A 24,409-nucleotide genomic window follows, 5' to 3' on the forward strand; every position below is an offset into this window, starting at 1 on the left:
CTTAGTATGTGTGCCAGCCTCGGTTCCCAAGTCCATTTTTCAGATAGTTTTAATCGTCTGGAGCCAGTCCAAACCATGAGATGGTGCAGAGTCTGTCCATTTTTTACAGATCTCTCTCCTGGCGAGAAGAATCATATAAAAGAGTAGGGCCCGCCTGTTTGCCGATAGGGGCAAGGTCGGCTGATCCTCCAGCCCGATCATGATCAACGTTAAGCTCATTTTAATATTAGTACGCAGGATTTCATTTATTACTTTCTCGACCGAAGACCAATAGTCCTGTATAAGGGGGCATTCGAAAAACATATGCCGATCATCCGCACTTAACATACCACATCTATGACATCTTGGGGCTGCGACTGTTACGAATTTGCAAATTTTTGGGGTGTCCAATATAGCCTATAGGTCCTTTTCAGATTTGCTGGCTTGACCACCCTTTAGAGTAGTTTAAAAGAAAGTTGCCACATTCTCTACGGCTCCGTCATCTGAATAACACCATCCCTGATCTCATGTGGTGCTTTCAGCTTCTTGTTGTCAGAGAACACCAGAGTCCGGTACCAGTCAGTAACTTCCTTCCTTCTGTAATTTCTTTTCGAACTCCCAGATTCCGCCAATCTCTCTCCTGTTTACCTCCCCCCAGGATAGCAACTGCAGGTTTTTAAACCTTGAGAGGGAACCCCCTGTCTTTGCCATCAAGATTTCCCATGGCACCACCTCTTTTATCACCATGAGATCAGCCCATAGTTCAATTCCCGCCGTCCTTAGTGGGATACTTAGCTGGTCTTGCAGGCATTCTGGTGTACCAGGGGAATGCCATATTGGTGCACCATCCGAAAAGTACCCCATTCCAAGTATATTTCTTATTCCTACCCATAGGGTAAGTGCTGCCTTAAGCGTCTTCAGTATAACTTTTTAAAAGATTGTGTTTGCCCCAAATTTGTAGAGAAAGCCTTTTGAGCCCCACTCCTTAACCATCTCCTCCAGTAGCCCTCCCCACTCCAAGGACCCCGGTGTACCTAAGAGAACTCTGCAATTCTTGAATCGAAAGGCCATGCAATATAATCCTAAGTCCGGGAGTGCCAACCTGCTGTCTCCCAATTTACGCCTCAATTTATTCCAAGACAACTGTGGTCTCCTGGCTGCCCAGACGAAACAGCCAAATTTGCCCTGTATTTTATCGATCAAGCCTTTGGGAAAAGTAAGAGGGACACAATTAAAGAGGAATGTCAACTTGGGAAGAAACACAATTTTAATTAAGTTTACTCTTCCATATAATGACAAAGGCAAGTTCTTCCATCTGGTAAGTGTTTTCTCAATTTCCTTTGCTACCCTCTCTAGATTGTGCTGAGGGATTCCCTCTAATGAATTAATAATACATATTCCGAGATACCTGATCTCTCTCTGGACACTTCCCCTCCAGTCTGAGACGTTCCAGCACATTATCACGGTTTTCTCATTATTTCCTGAATAGCCTGAAAAAGCTCCAAATTCTTTCGCTAACAGCTACACCCTGGGGATTGTAACAGACGGATTTGCTGTATAGATTATAAGCTCATCCGTGTATAATGCGATTTTATTTTCGTATGCACCTGCACGGAAAGCGATAACCTGATCATCCTGGCGAAGCATCTGGGCAAATGGTTCGATATATATATATATATATATCACCTTAATACTCTTCTACCATATTTCCTTCCTTCTGGATACTGGATGCTGGAGACAAAGAGCACGGACCACAGAATCCTTTTGAAATACCGCTCAGTTTATTTTGCAAAGTTTACACAACAGGAGCGGCAGCCATTACGCGTTTCGTCCCTCCCTGGGGACTTGATCACATGACGCGCTTTTGCCAATAGGAAAGCTTTTTATAGGCTATACACTTTTTTTCAGTTTGGTTTTTTTCCCTCTTTTTTGATTCGTTTTTTTCACAATAACTTTATGTGACACAATTGTGTTTTAACATCATCCTTAACAACTATTCATAGCTAGTAAAAGACATCAATCTACATTGTTTGTTTGTTGTCATCACAATTTGACATTATTTAGATTGAGGTTTCAGGTTTCGTTTTAATCATAAACATAAACATGAGGTGCAAGGCAGTGTGTGCAAATTTGCAAATATATAAATAAATAAATAAATAAATAAATACTTAAATATTTACTAAAATGCAAATAGAACACAATTTTATGTTTAAAATACATCCTTAAAACATCCATAAAAGCCCAGTTTGTAGTGATTAAATGCGTCACACTGCATGCTAAAATTAGTATTATAAATAAATAAATAAATACATGCATCAAAACTTGACAGAGTCCGGTACCAGTCAGTAACTTCCTTCCTTCTGTAATTTCTTTTCGAACTCCCAGATTCCGCCAATCTCTCTCCTGTTTACCTCCCCCCAGGATAGCAACTGCAGGTTTTTAAACCTTGAGAGGGAACCCCCTGTCTTTGCCATCAAGATTTCCCATGGCACCACCTCTTTTATCACCATGAGATCAGCCCATAGTTGGGGGGCGTGGCTAAGCACGCGATGGAAGCGGACGTGCCCGGGTAGAGCTCCCGATCGAGCCCTCCTGCCCCGGGCCGCTTCTCCGCTGCAACAATCCTGAACGTTGCGGATTTGGTCGGCGGGCCCTCCACGGAGCTTTCTCCGCCACCTGGCCAAGTTTGAGGCGAATCGGCGGTGGAACACCGCACCGGCCCCACGGACGAGGCCGTGACCGCTCTACAGGACGCGCGGCCGCGGCTAGCGACTACGCGAGACCGGGGCGCTGCCCTGTCCCTCAGGCCCGAGGCTGCGGTCTGAGGAGGAGCTACCGCGACGCCGAGCGGCGGCCCACGACTGCGACGAGGGCGGACTGGCGACGGGGAGGCCACGCTTGAACTCACCTGGGGACCCCCCTGTGACGCCACGGAAAAGACGGTGCCAACACACGCTGTCACCACCCACGGAGCCCTGGAACCGCTGGGGGAGCGCAGACCTGGGCCTCCTTGGCGCACACACGCAACGCGACCCCTGCGCCACGTGCTACGATACGAGCCGACGCGGGAAGAAGGACTCAGGGGCGCCCCGCGGACTAGAAGGGGGACACTGAGAGCTGACCCGGCTGCGACTGAGCCCCCCACTGGCTGAGCCCCTGAACACGCGGCGAGGGCGACACGGCCTGGCTGGCTGAGACGGTGAGACACGGCGAGGTGAGCCGCCCCCATCCCGCTGAAGCAGGGCATCAACGGAGCAGCACCCCCCTACCCCACGACGACAGGGGGGTCGCCTTCCGCGCGCTGCTGGCTCCATGCCTAGAGGGGCGCGAACCCGCTCCGGACCGGGGTTGACGGCGGAGAAGAGGCGCCACGAGCCAACGAGGCCTGCGATGGATACGGACCATGTGACGGCGAAACTGGACAGTGTCCTGGCGGCCATGGAGAGGATGGAGGAATCGCTACAGCAGACGCGCGCCTCCCTGGAGACCCGCATAGACAGTGTGGCAATTGACCTGACGCACCTCAGAGCCGACCACAAAAAGCTGCAAACGCGCACCACCGCGCTGGAAGACGCCATGGCAGAGGTCGAGCCAGCGACGAAACGAGCAGAAGCCGGGATGAGCGACCTTCTACACCGGGTGGAACTACTAGAGGGAAGGGCTGAGGACGCGGAAGGCAGGGCACGAAGGAACAACATCCGCCTGGTGGGCATCCCGGAGCGATGGGAAGGGGCGAATCCTGTCCGCAAGGTCGAGGACTGGCTACGGGACCTATTACCGGACAACACGCTCTCCCCGCACTTCGTGGTGGAAAGGGCCCATCGCGTCCCCGCGAAACCGCCACCTCCGGGCTCTAACCCTCGGCCGTTTCTCCTCCGAGTCCTCAACTACAGGGACCGCGATGCCATCCTGCGGGGGGCCAGAAACCTAGGGGACATTACCATTGACAACGCGACAGTGATGTTTTTCCCGGACTACACGGCGCGAGTACAGCGGCAAAGACACTCTTTCCTGCCCATCAAACGACGGCTGCGTGAAGCGGCCCTCCAGTACTCGCTGCTCTTCCCAGCCAAACTGCGAGTGGTGGCACACGACAAAACCCATTTCTTCACGAGTCCCGAAGACGCGGAGGCCTGGCTTGATGGCGGAATGCCAGCCGCGCCGCGACGGACGACGGGAACAGGCGCGATGGAAAGACCGAGGGGACCAAGACGACGACGCCACCGCGGGTCGCCCACACCGCCGCCAACCGGCGGGACACCGAGCCACTCCCCGCCAGCGGACCTTGTTCATCAGGAGCAGCGGGACGCCCTGCGCAGGGTGGCGGAGATTAGGAACTCTCCGGCGTCGTCGGCTCGGCCGGACGCCAGCCCGACGGCCCACTCAACGGACGACGAGGCAATCTACGGCATCCCGGACACACAGGAATCTGGAGGACCCCCGGAGGTCACACCGCAAACAGTGGACCTCTTTGGCTGAGGTGCCCCGGAAATGTGATGCCACCTGACGTACATTGCCGACCTCCCGAATCCCTACGAGATGGCCCCTTACGGACCTGAACTTGCTTGAAAGGCCTAGGCACCTACGCTGACGGCGCTGAGGGGGGGCCCGCCTGTGGGGCCGGACACTGTAAGTACAATTTCTACTTATGGCCGCACGGCCTACACACCTGATTCACACTCATGCAGAGACACCTTTTACTGCCGCATGCTCGGCTTGTTACTATTGGGGGGTCGTGGGGGGGAGAGTGCCCGCGCCCTCCCCCTTCCCCCCCCCCCCTCTCCGTGGGCATCCCAGCCCCCCGCTGACATGATGGCTGGGCGCACAGCTGCTGCGGCCGTGAACTATGGCCATCGGACGCCCGCCGACCGGCAGCAACATGTACATAACGCCTGGGAGGCATGCGAGGCGCTTCCGAACCTACATTGCTTCCGTTGTTGTTCAGAAGATACTTCACCCACCCCCCGAGACTGTCTAGTTCGTAAACTCGCTTGAGTGTTTGGACGGCGACCTGTTGTGCAGCCGACCTTTTGGTATTCTACAAGTTCTCATCTCTCTTTATTTAGTTGCCATGTTTCGACTTTCTATGCACCCTTTCTTCCCTCTTCCCTCACCCTGTTGGAGATCACGACGCTGCATGCACATCACTAGCTGTAGCTACGCAGCGGGTGCGGGCTGCTGGCCCCGGGGGGCCCTTGAGATGGGGGGATGCGCTCTTGGGGGCGGAGGGAGACCCCCACACACAGGACAGTAATGGCTAGTACCCAAATATGCACCTGGAATGTCAGGGGGATGCACACACCGGCTAGGCGCTACCATATTTATTCGTACCTAAAGCGGCACAAGATTAACGTAGCGCTGCTTCAGGAGACGCATCTGAACGGCGCTGAGGCGCGGACACTACACCGTAGATGGCGGGGACAACTCTACGCCACGGAATACTCCTCATTCGCGCGTGGAACACTGATATGGATCCGCCCGGGGACCCCGTGGGAGGCCACAGACATTGCGATAGACAGCGAGGGCAGATACACGGCCGCGCGAGGCAGGCTAGATGGCCATCCTATCACATTGATGTCCCTTTACTCCCCCAACATCGAACAAGCAGGCTTCCTGGCGCGGCTATCAACGACTATGGCGCCCTGGCATGACACTTCGTGGATTATAGGGGGCGACTATAATTGCACCTTAGACACCACGCTGGATCGCTCCTTCCCGCCCCCCGCGAACGCCCCTACCAGGGGAGCCACGAAGGCGTTGCTGGAGTGGGCTGCGCAATGGGACTTACACGATGTCTGGCGACAGCGCAATCCGGAGACGCGGTCGTACTCCTATTACTCTGGCGCTCACGACCTGTACGTCCGCCTAGACCGCTTCATGGTATCCACAGACCTCCTACCTCATGTGACGGACGCGCAATACATGGGCCGCACACACTCAGACCACAATCCGCACTTCATGTCCGTAGCCTGGGCCCACCCACACCCCCCTGTCCCCACATGGCGCCTGCAGCCAGCGCTGCTACTAGATGCGGCTTTTCGCGCTGCCCTACTCGAGCGTACTGCGCAGTACTTCGAGGACAACACTGGCACAGCAACGGACTCGAGGGTGGAGTGGGATGCCTTCAAAGCCGTGATACGGGGTCACTGTCTGCGCACCCAGGGGCAGATCAGACACCAACTAGAGGGAGATCTCACTAGGCTGGAAACGAGTTTACTTACGCGGGAGGAGGAGGCGGCGGAGGGAGACGAGGGCCCGCTACAGGACGCCCGCTCGGAACATACACGCCTCCTGGAGCGACTTCGCCATGTCAACTACGCGGCACACTCGGCGAGGACTCACCGCCTTGGTGACAGGCCAGGCAAGCTTCTAGCGTGGCTGATTTCGCGGGATACCCGCTCCAAGCCGGTAACGGCCATACTGGGCGAGGGTGGGGAACTGGAGTACACGCAAGCTGGCATCCATGACACTTTTACTGCCCACTATACCGCACTGTACCGCTCCCGGCTCGCGGTTCCCTACGCTGCTATTGCAGACTATCTCTCCCCTCTGCCGATGCCGCAATTGACTATCGCTCAGCAAGACGAACTCGGCGCTCCACTGGAGGCGGACGAGCTTAGAGAGGCCATCTTTCAGCTCTCCAACGGGAAAACTCCGGGCCCGGACGGGCTACCGGCTGAATTCTACAAGGCTGGCTCGGATATCTTAATCCCGGAGCTCCTGCGCATGTACGCGGCGGCGGCGGAGGGCGCTGCCCTGCCCCCAACATTGAACGAAGCCACGCTGGTCTCTATACTTAAGCCGGACAGGGACGGCACGCGGGTGGGCTCTTACCGCCCACTGGCTCTTCTAAACACAGACTATAAGATTCTTGCTTCTGCACTGGCTAGGAGGCTGGCCCCTCACGTACCCACTCTTGTACACCGGGACCAAAATGGGTTCGTCCCCACACGCCATACCTCCCACAACATCCGCAGGCTCTTCCGGGTACAGGAATACGCCACGCGGCAGTGGCCCAGGGCGGGATGCCTGATACTGGACTTGGAGAAAGCCTTCGACTCCGTCGAGTGGCCATACCTAAGGGCGGTTGCGGAGAAATACCAATTGGGGGGCGGCTATAACGCCATGATCGCCCTGCTTTACAGTGAGCCGACCGTCCGGGTCCGCACGGGTCGCATCCTCTCGGCCGCCATCCGAGTCCGCAGAGGCACCCGCCAGGGTTGCCCGTTGTCGCCGTTGCTATTTGCACTGGCAATGGAACCCCTGGCTGCGACGCTCCGAGCGCACGGACTGGAATGGGGAATCCCATTGCCGGACGGCCTACACACGGTGTCCCTATATGCAGATGATCTGCTGCTATACGTCAGAGACATGACCGCCATCCCTGCTTCCCTCGCTGACGTTTTCCGCACCTTCGAAGCACTGTCGGGCCTGAGGGTTAACTGGGCCAAGTCGGGAGCCTACCCCTTTGGCTCGGAGACACCTGAGTGCGACGTCCGACTGGGAGGAGACAGGCTGCGGTGGTACCCCACCACCTTCCGCTACCTGGGGATACGGATCTACAGGTCCCCGACGGACGTCCTAGATGGGAATCTCCTCAGAGCAATCACATCCGTGCGCACGCAGGTTAGCTACTGGAACACCCTGCCCCTCAGCGTGCCTAGCAGGGTAGCACTGACCAAAATGATAGTGCTGCCCCGCCTCTTGTACTACTTTGCAAACCTGCCCTTGTATGTGCCCGTCAGAATATTCCGCGACCTGGAGGTATTGCTGCGCGCCCTCATCTGGAACAAGGGAAGGCCGCGGGTAGCACTGGCCAAACTGTACATGCCTGCTGACTCTGGGGGACTAGCGGTCCCCAATCTGGAGCTATATTATCTTGCAGCGCAGATGCAATGGGTGGCGGGGTGGCTGAGTGGCAAGCAGCTAGAGGACACTGCCTCACACGCGGTTGCTTGGACGCGGACGCAAGTCCACACGCTGTTCCATCCGCTGACTCGTGCGCCCTGCCCCTCCCAGATTTACCTGGCGGTAGCGCGCAGGTGTTTCCAGAGGTGCCTTCGCCTCACCCGCGCGACCACGCCGTACGCTCCGGAGTTACCACTACTGGGCATGCCTAGCCCGACGGGACCCCTCACGGAGGCCCATTTGGCAGGGTGGGAACAGGCAGGTGTAGATACGCTAGGTGACCTGTATGAAGACGGCGACTTGCTGACGTTTGCTGCCCTGACGGACGGCACGGCGCTCCCGGCAGGGCAGTTTCTCCTGCATGCCTCCCTCATGCAGACGCTCTCGGCCTCTTGGGGCGACATGACGACGGAGCTGCCGACGCATACCTTCATCCAATATCTGCATATTATGGGCAGTGGCGCACACGTCATACACTGGCTGGTGCAGGCACTCCTCGCACACTCACGACTGACCACCTCGACATTAAGAGAACGCTGGGCGACGGACAGGGGCAGAGACTGGACAGATAAAGAATGGGCGATGATACTGGCCAGCCCGGTTAACGTTCCACGCAACCCCCGCTTCAAGCTCATACAATATTACATATTGCAGCGAGCGTATCTCACCCCGGAGAAGATCAATCAATATTTCCTGCGCACGGATGCCGCCTGCCCGCGGTGCTTGTCACCAGGAGCGGACCTTTTGCACATGCTCTGGCACTGCGCTGACGTGCAGACGTATTGGAGCGACGTGCTGTCACTGATCGAGCGCGGCGCGGATGGACGACTGCCACGCACGTGGGAAGCGTGTCTCTTGGGCCTGTACAAGCGCACAAAAGCGAACAGAGTACAGGCGCGCTTTTGGGACATGGGACTTGTTACAGCCAAACGCTTGCTCACCAAGCACTGGAAGGCGACGGCCCCTCCGCACATCAGGCACTGGAGGGCATCCTTCGTCAACTGGGCGCAGGCGGAAAGCGCAGTGCTCCTCCGTGAGGAAACTGCGGGACTCAGGCAGTACCCCATCGCTCACCTTTGGGATGACCTCCTCGCCACCTTTCAGACGGCCTGCCGAACCCGTGGGATAACCTAAACACTAGGCGGACACTGATACACTACTAGATCGCTGGCAACATGTCTGAGACCCCGGTGCGGTTAGCTCCTGGCCCCCTCGACCTGCATATTCCCCTGACACATCTCACATACCGCGCGACAGGCTACTACTGACAGATACTTCTTGCGCTGTGCTCTGGCGCACGCGCGGGACTTACTGCCGCTGCTACCTGGGAGGGCACGCACAATGACGACCCCCCCCCCTCTTCTCCTCCCCCCCCCCCTCTCCCCTCCCTCACTATCGGCCACTCGACGCGCTCCCCGGGCGACCGGCTACGCCCTGCTGGACAGCCCCTCTCTCCTCACACATTGCTGCACGCGGATCTCCTTTTTCCCCCCCCCCCCCCCCTCACCCTTCTACTTCTGGCCACTACCCGAGTTCTCGACCCTGACCTTGATCCCTAAAGTTTACGTTGCACACCCGGGGCACAACTCGGCGACTGACTACGCTCCCTAGCAAAACATGTGTTCCATTATAGCAACGGCCGCCACGCGCACCCTTGCGAACTACGCTGCAACCTCCTTGACGCGCTTCACCCCACGCTACACGCGGGCCACCGGGACTCCGATGTCCACACATCAGGGCGCTTGACGGACAACCCAGCACCCAGCACACATCCTTCTGCGAGCCCAGGAGCTAGCTGACAATGATGCGCAGCGGGCGGATACGAAGCGCCCCCCTCACACGCGGACAATGCGCTTTAGCTGAGAAACAACGCGACACATATCAGAAAAACACCACCGATTCGCTTACACGCAATGTACACACCTGAATCCTCTATCTAGGTGCAACTGAGCTCCGCCGCCGGACCTCCGGGTTGTCGGCTAAACGGCTGTGTTTAAACATTTGACTGTATGTACCCGAACATAGCTGACCTGGTGTTCTGTCGCAGAATTGTACATTGCCAATCGATGCAACTATGGTTAATAAAAGTTCTCAAAAAAAAAAAAAATGAGATCAGCCCATAGTTCAATTCCCGCCGTCCTTAGTGGGATACTTAGCTGGTCTTGCAGGCATTCTGGTGTACCAGGGGAATGCCATATTGGTGCACCATCCGAAAAGTACCCCATTCCAAGTATATTTCTTATTCCTACCCATAGGGTAAGTGCTGCCTTAAGCGTCTTCAGTATAACTTTTTAAAAGATTGTGTTTGCCCCAAATTTGTAGAGAAAGCCTTTTGAGCCCCACTCCTTAACCATCTCCTCCAGTAGCCCTCCCCACTCCAAGGACCCCGGTGTACCTAAGAGAACTCTGCAATTCTTGAATCGAAAGGCCATGCAATATAATCCTAAGTCCGGGAGTGCCAACCTGCTGTCTCCCAATTTACGCCTCAATTTATTCCAAGACAACTGTGGTCTCCTGGCTGCCCAGACGAAACAGCCAAATTTGCCCTGTATTTTATCGATCAAGCCTTTGGGAAAAGTAAGAGGGACACAATTAAAGAGGAATGTCAACTTGGGAAGAAACACAATTTTAATTAAGTTTACTCTTCCATATAATGACAAAGGCAAGTTCTTCCATCTGGTAAGTGTTTTCTCAATTTCCTTTGCTACCCTCTCTAGATTGTGCTGAGGGATTCCCTCTAATGAATTAATAATACATATTCCGAGATACCTGATCTCTCTCTGGACACTTCCCCTCCAGTCTGAGACGTTCCAGCACATTATCACGGTTTTCTCATTATTTCCTGAATAGCCTGAAAAAGCTCAAAATTCTTTCGCTAACAGCTACACCCTGGGGATTGTAACAGACGGATTTGCTGTATAGATTATAAGCTCATCCGTGTATAATGCGATTTTATTTTCGTATGCACCTGCACGGAAAGCGATAACCTGATCATCCTGGCGAAGCATCTGGGCAAATGGTTCGATATATATATATATATATATATATCGAACAATAATGGGGAAATGGGGCACCCCTGTCTCGTTCCTCTAGGAATCGAAAAACTCCTAGTGAGAGAGCCATTGAGAAGGATCCTAGCTGTAGAGCGATGATATAGAGCCTTTAGTATTGTTATAAAATGTGGCCCAAACCCCATGATATCCAATACTGCCCATAAATACTCCAAGCAGACATGATCAAAAGCCTTGGCAGCGTCCAGTGTTACCGCCGCCAAGGGTACCGACCTTGATGTAGCTATGTCGATACAACCAATCGGCTGCTGGGTCAGTTCGTGCATGTGCCTCCCAGGGATAAAGCCCTTCTGATCTTCATGGATGAGCTGAGGGGCAATTCTAGCCAGCCTTCCCGCTAAACTGCTAACAAAGATTTTATAGTCTGCATTTAGCAGGGATATCAGTCGATATGACTCTGCTTTCGCCGGGTCCTTCGCTGGTTTTAATATCAGGACTATAGAGGCCTCTCTTCATGAGTCTGCGGCCTGTGTCTCCCCCATATATACCATAGTAAACAGGCTTTCCCAGACAGGCAGTACTGTATATACTTCTGAGGGGATGGCATCTAAACCAGCGGCCTCACCAGTCTTAGCTCTTTTTATTGTCCCCTTAAACTACTCCCATTCTTAGCTCTTTTTATTGCCCCCTTAAACTACTCCTGAGTGATATGAGCTTCCATCATTTTCTCCCCTTCACCATTCAGTACATGGAGACCAAGCGTGCTAAGCCGACTTTTGAGCTTTTGGGCGTCTGGGGTAATATCTTCCTTGTAGAGCTGTGAAAAGAGAGTCACTACATTTTCCTGCATAGTATCCCAGCTGTCAAACACCTCCCCTAACTCCCCCCTCAGCTCCTTTATCTCATTTCTGATTTCTTTCCACCCTAGACTTCCAGGCCAGCGAAGCCCACGCTTTCTCTCCATACTCAAATTGCTTCACATTTGCAGCTTACCACCTTGCCTTACACGTTAACTCCAGCCTGATCTTATATTTTAGTTGGGCTTCTTCTAACCTCCTTTCCAACCTCTCCCTTTCCTCTCCCACACTTATAGAATGCAAAGCTTCCTCAAGGTTCTCCACTTCCTTTTCGATGTTTATTAATTCCGCCCTTTCTTCTCTGCTTTTTGCGCAGGCAAGGCTTTTTAGGACCCCGCATATATATGCCTTAAAGGCTTCCCATACTATTCCAGTGGAGGCAGCCTTTTTCAAAGCTATCTCCACTCCCCCATCTAGGAGAAGGGCGCGCTTTAGCGTCCCTCTCTTGCAGGGCTGCGGTCCTGGAGCCTGTAAAGTGATGATAACTGCTGAATGATCCGAGATGTGGGCTGGAAGATGCTCAATCTTTTAAATATTGGTTGCAAAGCATCTATCAAAAAAAAAGTAGTCTAATCTTGAGAAGTGATGGTATTTTTTACTATGATAAGTATATCCTCTCACCTTCCCTCTCAGATGCCTCCAGACATCTAGTAAGTCTAGCTCCTGTATCAGACTTTTCAGTGCATTCCTCATTCTGGGAATAAGAGCACTCTCCCTTCGCGTTTAACGATCCATTATAGGATCCAACAGTACATTAAAGTCCCCGCCCAAAATCGCAGATGCTGAAATATCCACCAATCTCAATTCCAATTCTATAATATGCTGTGGATCGTCCTCACTGGGCCAATAAAACCCGACACTTATAAAATCACTATCCGCCCATCTCATTCGAGCTAGAACCCATCTACTGGAGCTGTCCGTACTCGGCGACTTAAACTCGATCCCACTGCCATTTCTAATTAAGATTGCAACCCCCTTACAGCATTGTGCCTGGTCAGAGGCAATTACATTTTGGACCCAGCCACACCTGCCAAACAACTCTATACTTTCGTTTGCTAGTAAGTGTGTCTCCTGTAAAATCATAATTTGTGCCCGACTGTCTTCTAAATACTTCAGCACTTTCCTCTGTCTGGGTTTAGACGCAAGACTATTCACATTCCATGTGAGTATGTCAATACTTGGGATTCTGGCCATAATTCTTCCTCTCGTATTCCACCTCCTGCTTCATTACTGGCTTATTAAAGCTCTCCCGCGTAGGAGGTTCTGAGGACTTTTTTTGTTTTTTTTAACCCACTGCACCGCACCCGTGCCCAACCCCCCCAACACCATCCTACCCCACTCCCCTTATCCAACCCCGGGGAACCCTCCCTCTCTTTTTAGGCATAACAATGCCTATGGGCGCCTCATTGGGGGAATTTAAACTAATTCAAGAATATACAAGAGAGCAAACTATCCCAGTAGTCCAAAGTTGGTCACTTAGCGGTATCTCCCTTCTTTTTTATCCTATCAATTAGTGACTCAACATCTTCTACTGACCGTAAATTGTACATTTGATTATCCCACATAATGCGCAGCATTGCGGGAATTTTAACTGAACCTTTGCTCCCAAATTCCGTAGCTCCTCCATCTTTTATCCTAGCTTCCACTGCCTCTGTTCTGTAGCTTTACATAGGTCTGACCTAACTAGCAGTGAATAGCCATCTACTAGGTATGGACCTGTTTTTTAGGGCCCCACTAAGAATCTCCTCTTTGGTGGTATAAGAGCGGAAATTCACAAGGATATTCCTAGGTTTGGCCCTTTGGGGGTTGCGACGAAAAGACTCTGTGCGCTCTTTGAACTTCGTACTAAAGATTGATATCTTCCTTGTCCTTCCGGAGCAACTTGATGATAAAAGCCTTCATATCAGACCCTTCGTTGGCTTCCGGGACGTTCAGAAATCCCAAGTTATTCCTTCTGGAATGATTCTCCACTCTATCAATATCTTCCCTTAGGGTTTGGTTTTGCCTTGCTAGCTTAGAGATCTCAGAAGCGTTCAACACATCCTGCTTTACTATGACCACCTCTTCCTCTAATTTCTTTGTTCGAAGGGTTACGTCATCCAGTTTTTGGGTTAACTCCAAGCAGGATGCTTGTATGCCTAACTGATTTGCTTCTGAGACCTCAAATCGATGCTTAATTTCATTCATCAAGAGATCTGGGTTAAATCCATCATTCTTTTGCTCACCATGCCATCCCAGTTTAGATCTGGCCATATGCAAATCAGTCTTGGCCCTGTGCCTCATGGGAACAGTCCAGCCCGAACTGCTAAGCCAGGTCCTCCCTGGACCGGAAACAAGCATCCTAGGACCGGTTTCGAGGTTTCACCCCTCTTCAGCCAGGATAGCTTGAATCCAGTGGCACAATGAGCCCAGGACCCACTTCTGGGCATACCCGGAGCACTTAGGGCGAGAAAGCAAAAGACACACAATTGATGGACGCAATGCAGAACCAATCAAAACATTCACCCCAAGTCAAGAGATCTGGGTTAAATCCATCATTCTTTTGCTCACCATGCCAACCCAGTTTAGACCTGGCCATATGCAAATCAGTCTTGGTCCTGTTCCTCATGGGAACAGTCCAGCCCGAACTGCCAAGCCAGGTCCTCCCTGGACCGGAAACAAGCATCAAAGGACCGGTTTCGGGGTTTCACCCGTTTTCAGCCAGGATAGCTTGAATCCAGTGGCACAGTGAGCCCGGTGTCTCCGATGCGGGCAAACCGAGAGTTGCAACAGGTGTGGATACCACCATTGGCGAGGCCAGTCCGGTGCTATGAGTATCATCTTTATCCTGGATCGCAGGAGTTTGGCCACCACATTCGGAATGAGAGGGAGGGGTGGAAAGGCGTATTCAAACGTCCCTGACCAATCTATCAAAAGCGCATTCCTCCTCATTCCTGGTCGGTAAAACCTGGATGCCAAGGCGTGGCATTTCCTGTTTTGATCGTCTGCAAAGAGGTCAATGAAGGGATGACCCCATTGATGGAAAATGTCCTCCAACACTTTGTCGTTGAGCACCCAGTCTTGTTGCTCTTGGAAGTGACGATTGAGGGAGTCTGCTCGTACGTTCTGCTCTCCCGGCAGATGGACTGCCGTGATCGATAGGTTCTTGTAGTAATCACCTCAGGAGTCGGGTCCTTTTAGCAGGTTTATTACTGGTCATCACAGCAGAGGCAACATAAGACATCCACCTTCAACAATAAAACGTCTCTGCATACATTTGAAAAGCCTGGAATCCTCTGACTCCATCACCCAGCAACCCCCATGAACATTCCTAAACCCTGCCACGCAGGCTAACACTCTAAACCTACCCACAAGGCATAACATATCCCCCTTTCTCATTTTTAAAAAAAAACGAAAATAAACATTACACACAATAATAAAACAACCCCAACTTTCACATCAACACTATGACATTGAATCACTCACGAAAACGCATGGGAATTCTGCGCGTCCTACTGCTCCTCCTCACCATAGAACGAACATCACAAGTTCTACGACTAGCCTCAGAAGAGTAAGGCTCACCATAGCTAACCTCCTGTCCTGTCCCACTCGTTTCCCTAGCTTTAACAATCTTACCTACATTCCACCAACTTCCCCCTTCAACCTTTACAGCATTCCTACCTAATTCTATAACACGGATGGGTAGTCCAAACTTACTCTCCCCTTTCTTGACGTGTATGGAGGATTTAATCCTAACAAGATCCCCCACATGCACTTCAACAAGCTTTGCGGAATTTTTCTTATCAAACCACCGCTTTTGCTTAACTTGAGCACAACCAACATTCCTTTTCACGATCTCCATTAGACTGTTCACATCATGCAACGACTTGATCCACTTATTCATCCAACCTGGTCGGAAACATGTATTAGCTTTACGTCCTCTCAATAGCTCAAAAGGAGAAATTCTAGTGGTAGAATGAGGAGTAGTCCTATAGAACCAAAGCATGCTATCTAAGGAACCCTGTATATTCACTCTCTCACTCTTAGCCCATCTGATACAATCACCCACCACTCTGTTCATGCGCTCCACTTGACCATTAGACTGTGGGTGATACAGAGAACTTTTCGTATGTTTAATGTTGGAAGACTTTAGAAATGATTCAAATTCTACACTAACAAATTGAGTGCCATTGTCTGTCACCAATGTCTCAGGAAACCCCTCTCGAATAAACACCTCTCTCAAAAACATAATCACCGTAGAGGAAGAAATATCTTTAACAACCTTAACCTCTGGCCATTTAGAAACATAATCAATTAAAACCAGCACAAAACGTCCACCATTCTGCAAACCTTCTATCGGCCCCATGATGTCCAACCCCAACTTGCTCCAGGGAGCTGGTGGACAATCAACAGGCAGAAGTGGAGGAGTCTTTACTTTCAACCCTTTGTCCGCTTTACTGCATATGACACACCTGTCAACAACTTCTGTAACATCCGCATCCATTGATGGCCACCAGAAACCATCTCGAACTCTACGTTTGGTGAGAGTCGAACCTAGATGACCCTCATGAGCTCTGAGAATGATGTCTTTTCTTACACCAAGAGGAGGGATAAGTCGTTCTCCTCGAACCAACACCCCCCCTTCAATGGAAATCTCAGACTGTACTTTCCAGTAAGGTTGTAAATAATGCACCAAAGTGCTTTCTCTAGGCCAACCATTCATCACATAATGGTTCACTTGCTGAAGAACTTCGTCTTGAGCAATAGCTTCTAACCAACTTCCTTCGTCTCCAACAGCAATATCAACTGCAGCTATGAAACAATCATCCGAATCGTCTTCGTCCTCTCGGTATTCATCTGAACAGACCCCTTGGTTTAAACCTACAGGAAATCTAGACAAGAAATCCGCTCTTGTATTCTTTCCACCAGAAACATGGACCACATCGAATTGATACTGCATAAGTCTAGAAACCATTCTTACAATCCTCGGTGAACAACACTTGCTAGTACCAGCACTGAGAATATTCACCAAAGGTTTATGGTCGGTCCTCAAAGTGAAACGTCTTCCCCAGACATATGTACGAAACTTACTCACAGCCCAAAGACAAGACAACAACTCTTTCTCAATTACTGAATATTGCGTTTCCGCATCCCTTAAGACTCTGGATGCAAACGCATAACAGTTCCTGGCTAGCAGCCAGTGCCAGATCGCCTGGGATTCGACAGACAGAGGGTGAGAGCGTGTTCCACCTTGTTTGTTCAGATAATACATGGTGGTTGTATTGTCAGTTTGTACTAGGATCGATCTGGATTGAATTGACGGCTGAAAAGCCTTGAGGACTAAATGAACCGCCCACAGTTCCAGCATATTGATGTGATACGTCTGTTCTCTGTTGGTCCATCTGCCTTGAGTTTGCAGACGACCCAGATGTGCTCCCCAGGCCTGAAGTGATGCATCCGTGATCAGGGATTGCTCTGGCAAAGGTTGGTGAAAAGGGACTCCCACCAGAAGGTTCTGTGGTTGCAGCCACCAGAGAATGGACTTCTTTTTTGTTTAATCGTTTTTATTAACCTTTTTTTTTTCACATGGATCAGTAAAACATTACAGTCAAAGCAGCACTCGTAGTAACGGGAAAGAAAGGGGGGGGAGAGAGAGAGAATTAATTGCCAGCAGTAAGGTTCACTTAGGCTAGCAATGACATGACAATGCAAGTTCCGGGTGTGTTAATACAACCAAGCTTATGGCAATCTCTCGAGAAAGGACAAAGCGGTGCTGCTAATTCTATACATCAGGCGGTACGTGAGTAGTACAAGAGCAGTGCAGTTCAAACATAACCTGGGACATAGGGTACAACAAAATGAGGACAAAAAAAGCGAAGGAAGGGTAGGGAAGAGTCGCGTAGGACCTGCCGCCATTTCTAAATTCACTAGGGGGCCTCAGACACCTCCAAGACACAGTAGTAGCAGGAATCCGTGGCACAGAGGCGGTGACTGTCCGAGTGCCAGTGTTATTCCATATTTACGTCAGTGGGGGTGAGGGGGTTACTCTGTGTGATGCTCCTCTGTGACGCAATTGGGGATCCCGTGCCCGTGTCTGCCCCCGAAAGTTTGGAAACCATCGCATCCCATTGATGCGTCAGAGGGAACATACCAATGCCAAGCAAGTCCTCCCTGCGCAATACCGCACCCTACACCCTCGCCCAGTTGAGTAGGGACCTGCGCCAAACAAGGGGATGTGGTCTGATAACGGCCAAACGCTTGCTTACCAGGCGGTGGAAGTCCCCCCTACCAGAGAATGGACTTCTTTGCTGCAGGAGAGAGGAGAATCCTCTTGTTCCACTGACCCGAGGATTGATCCCATTTATCCTCTAGATCTCGCTGCAACGGTCCCATCCTCAATCTGGCGTTGGGTATGAGAAAAATGCCGAAGGCCATCGAGCCCAGTAGAGAAGCCACCTGTCTCACTGATGGCTGATGAGTTTGAAGGATGATGTTGCCTTTGTCTCTCATTGATGACAGTCTCTCCGCCGAAGGAAACACTTTTCCAAGGTCGGAGTTGATATTGGCGCCCAGATAGTGGAGTGATTGAGTCGGTTGACGGATCGATTTGTCCAAATTGACATGCAGACCTAAGCGTTGAAGGAGATTCATGCAGATGTGAAGGTGTTGCTGCACCATGTGAGGAGATGATCCCTTCAACAGCCAGTCGTCTAGGTATGGATACACAAACAGGGCTTGGCGATGTAATGCTGCTGCTACAACTGCCATGCATTTCTTGAATACCCTTGTAGCTGATTTTAGGCCGAAGGGTAAGACTTTGAACTGGTAATGTCTTGTTCCCACCATGAATCGCAAGAACTTGCGATGTCGTGTTGTGATTGGAATGTGAAAGTACGAATCTTGGAGGTCCACCAAACACATCCACTCGCCTTTTTGTAGATGTGGAAATATTTGATGGAGCGCCAACATCCGAAACTTTTCCTTTTTGATGTATTTGTTCAGAGCACGTAGATCTAATATAGGTCTGAACTTGTTCGGTTGGTCTTTTTTCTGAACAAGGAAGTATCTTGAGTAAACTCCCTTTCCTCTCTGTGCAGGAGGGACCTCTTCTATTGCTTGTTTCCCGAGAAGGGTCGACACTTCCTTACGCAGGAGATCTAGATGTAGCGGACGAGAATTTACCGGGGGAATGTCTCTTGGGGACGCACAAAAGCGTAGTGTGTACCCATTTTCTAGTATATTTAGAACCCACTGATCTCTGGTTATGTTGCGCCACTCTTGAGTGTAACTTGCTATACTTCCTCCCGCTGGAGTGTGCAACGGTGCTAGAGGAAGCACATACTCATTGCTTCCCTGGAGTTTTTGTTGTGGAGGAAGACTTCTGTTGATGTCCTCCTCTTACCCTTGCGGAGCGTCGGCCTTGGTATTGGGATTTACCCTGTCTGTTTTGCGACCATTGAGGGGTTTGAACCCTCTGTTGGTTACCTTTCCGATTGTAGGGCCTGTACCGCTTCCTAAACTCCTTTTTCTTCTCCAGGCCCACCACCTTTAAGGTGTCCAATTCGACCTTCATTCTCGCCATTTCTTCGTCTGTGTGGGCCCCAAGCAGTGAAGTGCCAGAAAAAGGGAGATTCAGTATACACTGCTGTGCATCGGTTTTAATGCTGTCAGGCACAACCAGGAAGATCGTCGTGCACATTTCCCATGTGCATAAGAGTGAGCTGCCAAAGATACACCATCTGCTGCAGTGCTGATTACCTGGTTGGCCACCAGAGCACCTTCCTGAATTATTTCAGAGAAGTCCTGCTGATCCTCCTTTGAAAGTTTGTCTCTAAAGCGTTCCAGTGAATCCCATAGGGGCCGGTCGTAACGACCCAGCAGGGCCGCAGCGTTGGACACTTGTAGAGAAGACGCTGCCGAGCCACAAGCCTTCCGTCCCCAAGAATCTTGTGATCTACTCTCTTTATCCGGAGGAGCAGAGGAGGAAGATGCAACTGCATGCGTCTTTTTCGCTGCTGCAATAATGACAGAATCCGGAGGTGGATCCAATCTAAGGAAAAGAGGATCCGATGCAGCTGGCTTGTATTCTTTTATGATCCGCGCTGGAGCTGCTTTAGCCGATGATGGGGCTAGGAAGACATCCATTACCGGCTCAATGAACCCAGGGACCAAAGGGAGCAATGGTCTAGCAGCAGACTTTTGATGGAGAGTCTCGTAAATAATGGATGTTGTCGTCTGAGTAGTTGACATGGTGATGCCCAGCTTCTGAGATCCTCTGGTGAGAACATCATGAAAAGTGTTCACATCATCAATGGGCGACACTCTGGAAGGGGGATTATCCGTCAGGGTAGGTGAGTAATCCCTCTTGGATGAGTGTGTCGAAGAGGACGACCAAGACGGTGTACGCCGTCTTTTGTGATGCCCCTGAGTCGACCTGCGTTCAGGGGATCTGCCTCGGTGTTCTCTGGTCCGAGTGGTGGGTGATCTGTCCACTTCCTGCACAAGACGCTGTAAGGGAGATCTGTGCAGTGGGCTGGAGTATTCCTCAGGCCGTTGAGCGTGACCTGTGGGTACTGTCTGCCAAAGATGAAGCGGTTGCAGCCATCTGGGAGAAAGATGGATGGAAGGAGATCGCTGTCTCCTTGGAGAACCTCTTGGCAGTGATCTTGTAGGCTCCTGTGAATGAGCAGAAGCACTGCGTGAATACACAATCGTCTGGGGTGAGCTCCGAATAGAGTGGGAGGACTCTCTGCGGCTTCTGCAGCGCGATCGCCATCGCGATGAGCGATGTGACGTCGATAGAGAGTGTCTTGACGTTAACCGGCTCTGTATCACCATTACTGTTTGAGTCCCCAGAACCTGCTTGTCTCCTCGACGTCGATCTCTCTGTGTGCTTCGATGTTGTATGGCGTGACGTCGAATGCCTGGAGCCCATAGACCTCGCTTTCGACGTTGTGTGCGGGAGACCTCAACAATGAGCAATTCGACAGAGAAAACCTTCTCGGCGTCGATCTTTCCCTCGACGCTGACCGCCTGTTAGAAGTCAATGGAGTCGAGAGCGGGACACTTCTCGTCGTCGACGGAGATCGTCGCCTCGACGTCGAACTACGTTTGGTATATTTCACCCTTGGTCTCGACGTCGAATGCCTTGTCGTCGACGAGGATCTAGCCTTCGACGTCAAACGTCGCCTGGACGCCGACTGGGGTGACGAGTGTCTCGCGTCAGGTGATGAGGCGTGTCTGGTTGACGTCGACAGAGAAGTATGCTTCTACGCCGATCGCCGTTGACCCTGCAACGGCGGAGATTGTCTTGGTGACAACAGTCGCCTGGACAGTCGCCTGGTTGACGTCGACGGAGATGTGTGCTTCGACGCCGATCTCTGGTGACCCTGCAACGGCGGAGCCTGTCTCGACGTCGAACGCCGCCTCGACGGCGACGATGGAGATCTGCCTATCGACGCTGGGCGAGCCCGCACCAGCGGAGAGCGACTCCTCGACGCCGGATTGAAGTATTTTCTGACAGAAATCAGAAAATAAAATAGAGCTGAAGTAACCAGGGTCCTGACAGAAGGAGCCGGAAAGAACAACTGACCTAACTGTCACCCCTGAGGCATGATGGGAAGCTGGGGCTCATGGCTGCCTTAAAGGCACGGTGCCAGTTTATCTGAGTGTTTATGTGGGTTAGCTTTTCAGCTTTCTACACTAATGTTTCTACAATGCAGCCCTTGTGCTGGCAATGTTTCTTTCATTATTCCTCGCAGGATTGTGCTTTTCTGCTATATATTAAAGCAGTTTTCAAAGACTTTCTTTCTCCCTGCTTTATTGGAATATGTTTATGTACATGAGAATTCATTGCAACATTGTTCAGCATGTCTATGGGAGGCTGCATTGTGTGTGTATATGTGTATATGTGTATATGTATATATATATATATATATATATATATATATATATATATATATATATATATATATATATATATATATATATATATATATATATATATATATATATATATATATATATATATATATATATATATATATATATATATATATATATATATATATATATATATATATATATATATATATATATATATATATATATTACCTACTGGCGGTCGCCAGTAGGTAGTTATAGTTAGGACCCTGTTTCCATAGGAAAACCGCAACATTCTATTTGGAATAACTTTGGCGCCGGTCGACGAATCTTCGCGAAATTTTCAAAACTAATGGGGCGCTACGCTCCGCTCCTACCCTGAAAGTCTCGGGGGGATTCGTCAAGCGGGGCCTGAGAAAAAAGGGGGGTCCCAAAACGCGTTTTTCCCATGCATTTTTCCATAGGACCTTTAGACACAGCTACAGCCTGAACGGCTGAACAGAGTTACTTGAAATTTGGCAGAGAGGTAGTCTACAGGTCAAGGAAGTGCCTTTTGTAGTTCTGGTGTAAATCTGTTCAGTAGTTCCTGAGAAAATAGCATTTAAATCAATATATATATCTGTGGCAGCTTACGGTGCATCTTACCGTGCGCTTACGGTAAGCTTACCGTACGCGTACGGTGCCGTGCGCGAGCGCGATTCTGGTTGGCTGTTAGATCTTAGTAAACATTCGAATCGGTCGAAACCAGGAAGCGGCGGCCGCCATTTTCTCTCTCGCACTCTGAGGGGGGAGGAAAAACAAAGGTGGAAAACATTTAAAGGGGCTTGTTAGACAGCTCCTAACCACCTAGCCTGGATTAAGGTGTCCCAAAAGAACCTCCAAGGCCAAAAATTCAATTTTAAATTTTTTCGAAAAAACGGCGATTACGCTTACCGTACGCGTACGGTAAAAATTAAATAATAAAAAAAAATTATCCAAAATTTGCCCCACCCCGTGTGCAAATGGTCTCTGCAGGGCACCATTTGTGCATGGCACATTACTGTAAATGAATATGTAATATTTAACATTTCACAACGAAGCGCATAATATGTCCACCGTGTGCGGACGGTGCGCGAAGCGCATCGTGCGTACATGGCCCATCCAGCGTAACGTGGGCACGCGGTGTGCACGGAACGAACTGCGTTAAGTGGGCGCGCACGCCACGAACGGCGTAAAGTAACTTAGCATTTAAAAAACCGTACAAATTCACTGAAAAAACCATAGGTTTCACACACGTTATAGTTAGGAATTAGCATTTAAAAAACCTTGCAAATTCAATGAAAAAACCATAGGTTTCACACATGTTATAGTTAGCTGGACATTTTACTCATAAAAAAACCAATGAAATTCCCCCGTTATAGTTAGTGCAGGCAACTATAACTCACGCGACCGCAATCCTCTGCTGATGACATATGTGTCTTTATGAAAAAAAAATATTTGTAATATATGTATAGCTAAAATTTAATGGAAGAAGACATGGGCAAATAAGTGTCTAAATACAGTATTAGCAACAGCAGAGGATTGCGGTCGCGTGAGTTATAGTTGCCTGCACTAACTATAACGGGGGAATTTCATTGGTTTTTTATGAGTAAAATGTCCAGCTAACTATAACATGTGTGAAACCTATGGTTTTTTCATTGAATATATATATATATATATACATACATATATGGTTTTCACATATATGTGATGTGTTTCCGGGGTCCCGCACATGGGCGGGAATATTCATGTGCTTATGACTATTGATGAGGATCCCCTGGAAGAGAACCCAGTGAACTACAGTCAAAACACACTGACACCAGGCAAAAGGTGGGGGTATCTATGTCAGAGCGATCCTACTTTCCTACAATGATTATGTGTTAGCACACGGGATCAACTTCCCCAAACCCAAAAGAATTAGATGTGGGGTTACAGGGGAGATTTTACTGGACATCGTTGTCTGACACATAGGGATTTTAGTGGACATCTTTGTCAGACACGCAGCCTCACCTACAGAACAGTTTTATTAATGATCACACCATCCCTCCAGATACAAACCCCCCTGCTTTGCTTTAAGAAGAAAATTATGCACCAACTTATTAAAGTCGTAGTTAAGAGGGTCTTGGGCTGCAAAAGCCAAAACATCACATCTTCCATTTGAAGGGCCCGTAACATATCTTCTCTCTCATTCATTGATGCCTTTTAAAATAACTAACTTATTTATTATATTTATCTGCAATTGTTTGTACTGGGTTGCCATTTAATTACATTTATCGAAATTGGTATTTAAAACAATAAATGACATTTCTGCAAATATGTTACACTCCTATAATCCTATTAAAACAGTAATGTGTATCCTTTACCTACCTGACATGTTTTCCCGTTTTCTTTGTTGCAGCAACACAGCTCTTTCTTTATCCAAGGTCCTGTAATAATAAAAAAAAATTATTCCTGTTTCCAATTTGCTCGTTAGGCAAGCATTACACGCATTAAATGTTGTTATGTACTAGAAGCACAAACTCAAGATTATCCTCATGTACATATTTGTTATTATCTACTGGCGGTCGCCAGTAGATAGTTATAGTTAGGACCACGTTTCCATAGGAAATCCGCAACATTCTATTTGGAATAACTTTGGCGCCGGTCGACGAATCCTCGCGAAATTTTCAAAATAGGTGGGGCGCTACGCTCCGCTCCTACCCTGAAAGTCTCGGGCGGATTCGTCAAGCGGGGGCTGAGAAAAAAGGGGGGTCCCAAAACGCGTTTTTCCCATGC

General features: G+C 50.0%; 1 protein-coding gene across 4 annotated transcripts in view; it reads right to left on the bottom strand.

Annotated features, from left to right (window-relative positions):
* KMT2E (lysine methyltransferase 2E (inactive)) overlaps window positions 1-24,409 on the bottom strand; it is a 2,077,373-nt gene that overhangs the window by 1,542,215 nt on the left and 510,749 nt on the right. For all 4 annotated transcript variants that reach the window (XM_085654164.1, XM_085654162.1, XM_085654163.1 and 1 more), the window contains exon 7: window positions 24,002-24,060. In XM_085654164.1, coding sequence (XP_085510290.1) covers window positions 24,002-24,060 — 59 coding nt within the window. The remainder of the gene's footprint in view (window positions 1-24,001; window positions 24,061-24,409) is intronic.

Source organism: Triturus cristatus, chromosome 4_1 (assembly GCF_964204655.1).
Source record: "Triturus cristatus chromosome 4_1, aTriCri1.1, whole genome shotgun sequence".
Classification (NCBI taxonomy): Eukaryota; Metazoa; Chordata; class Amphibia; order Caudata; family Salamandridae; genus Triturus; species Triturus cristatus.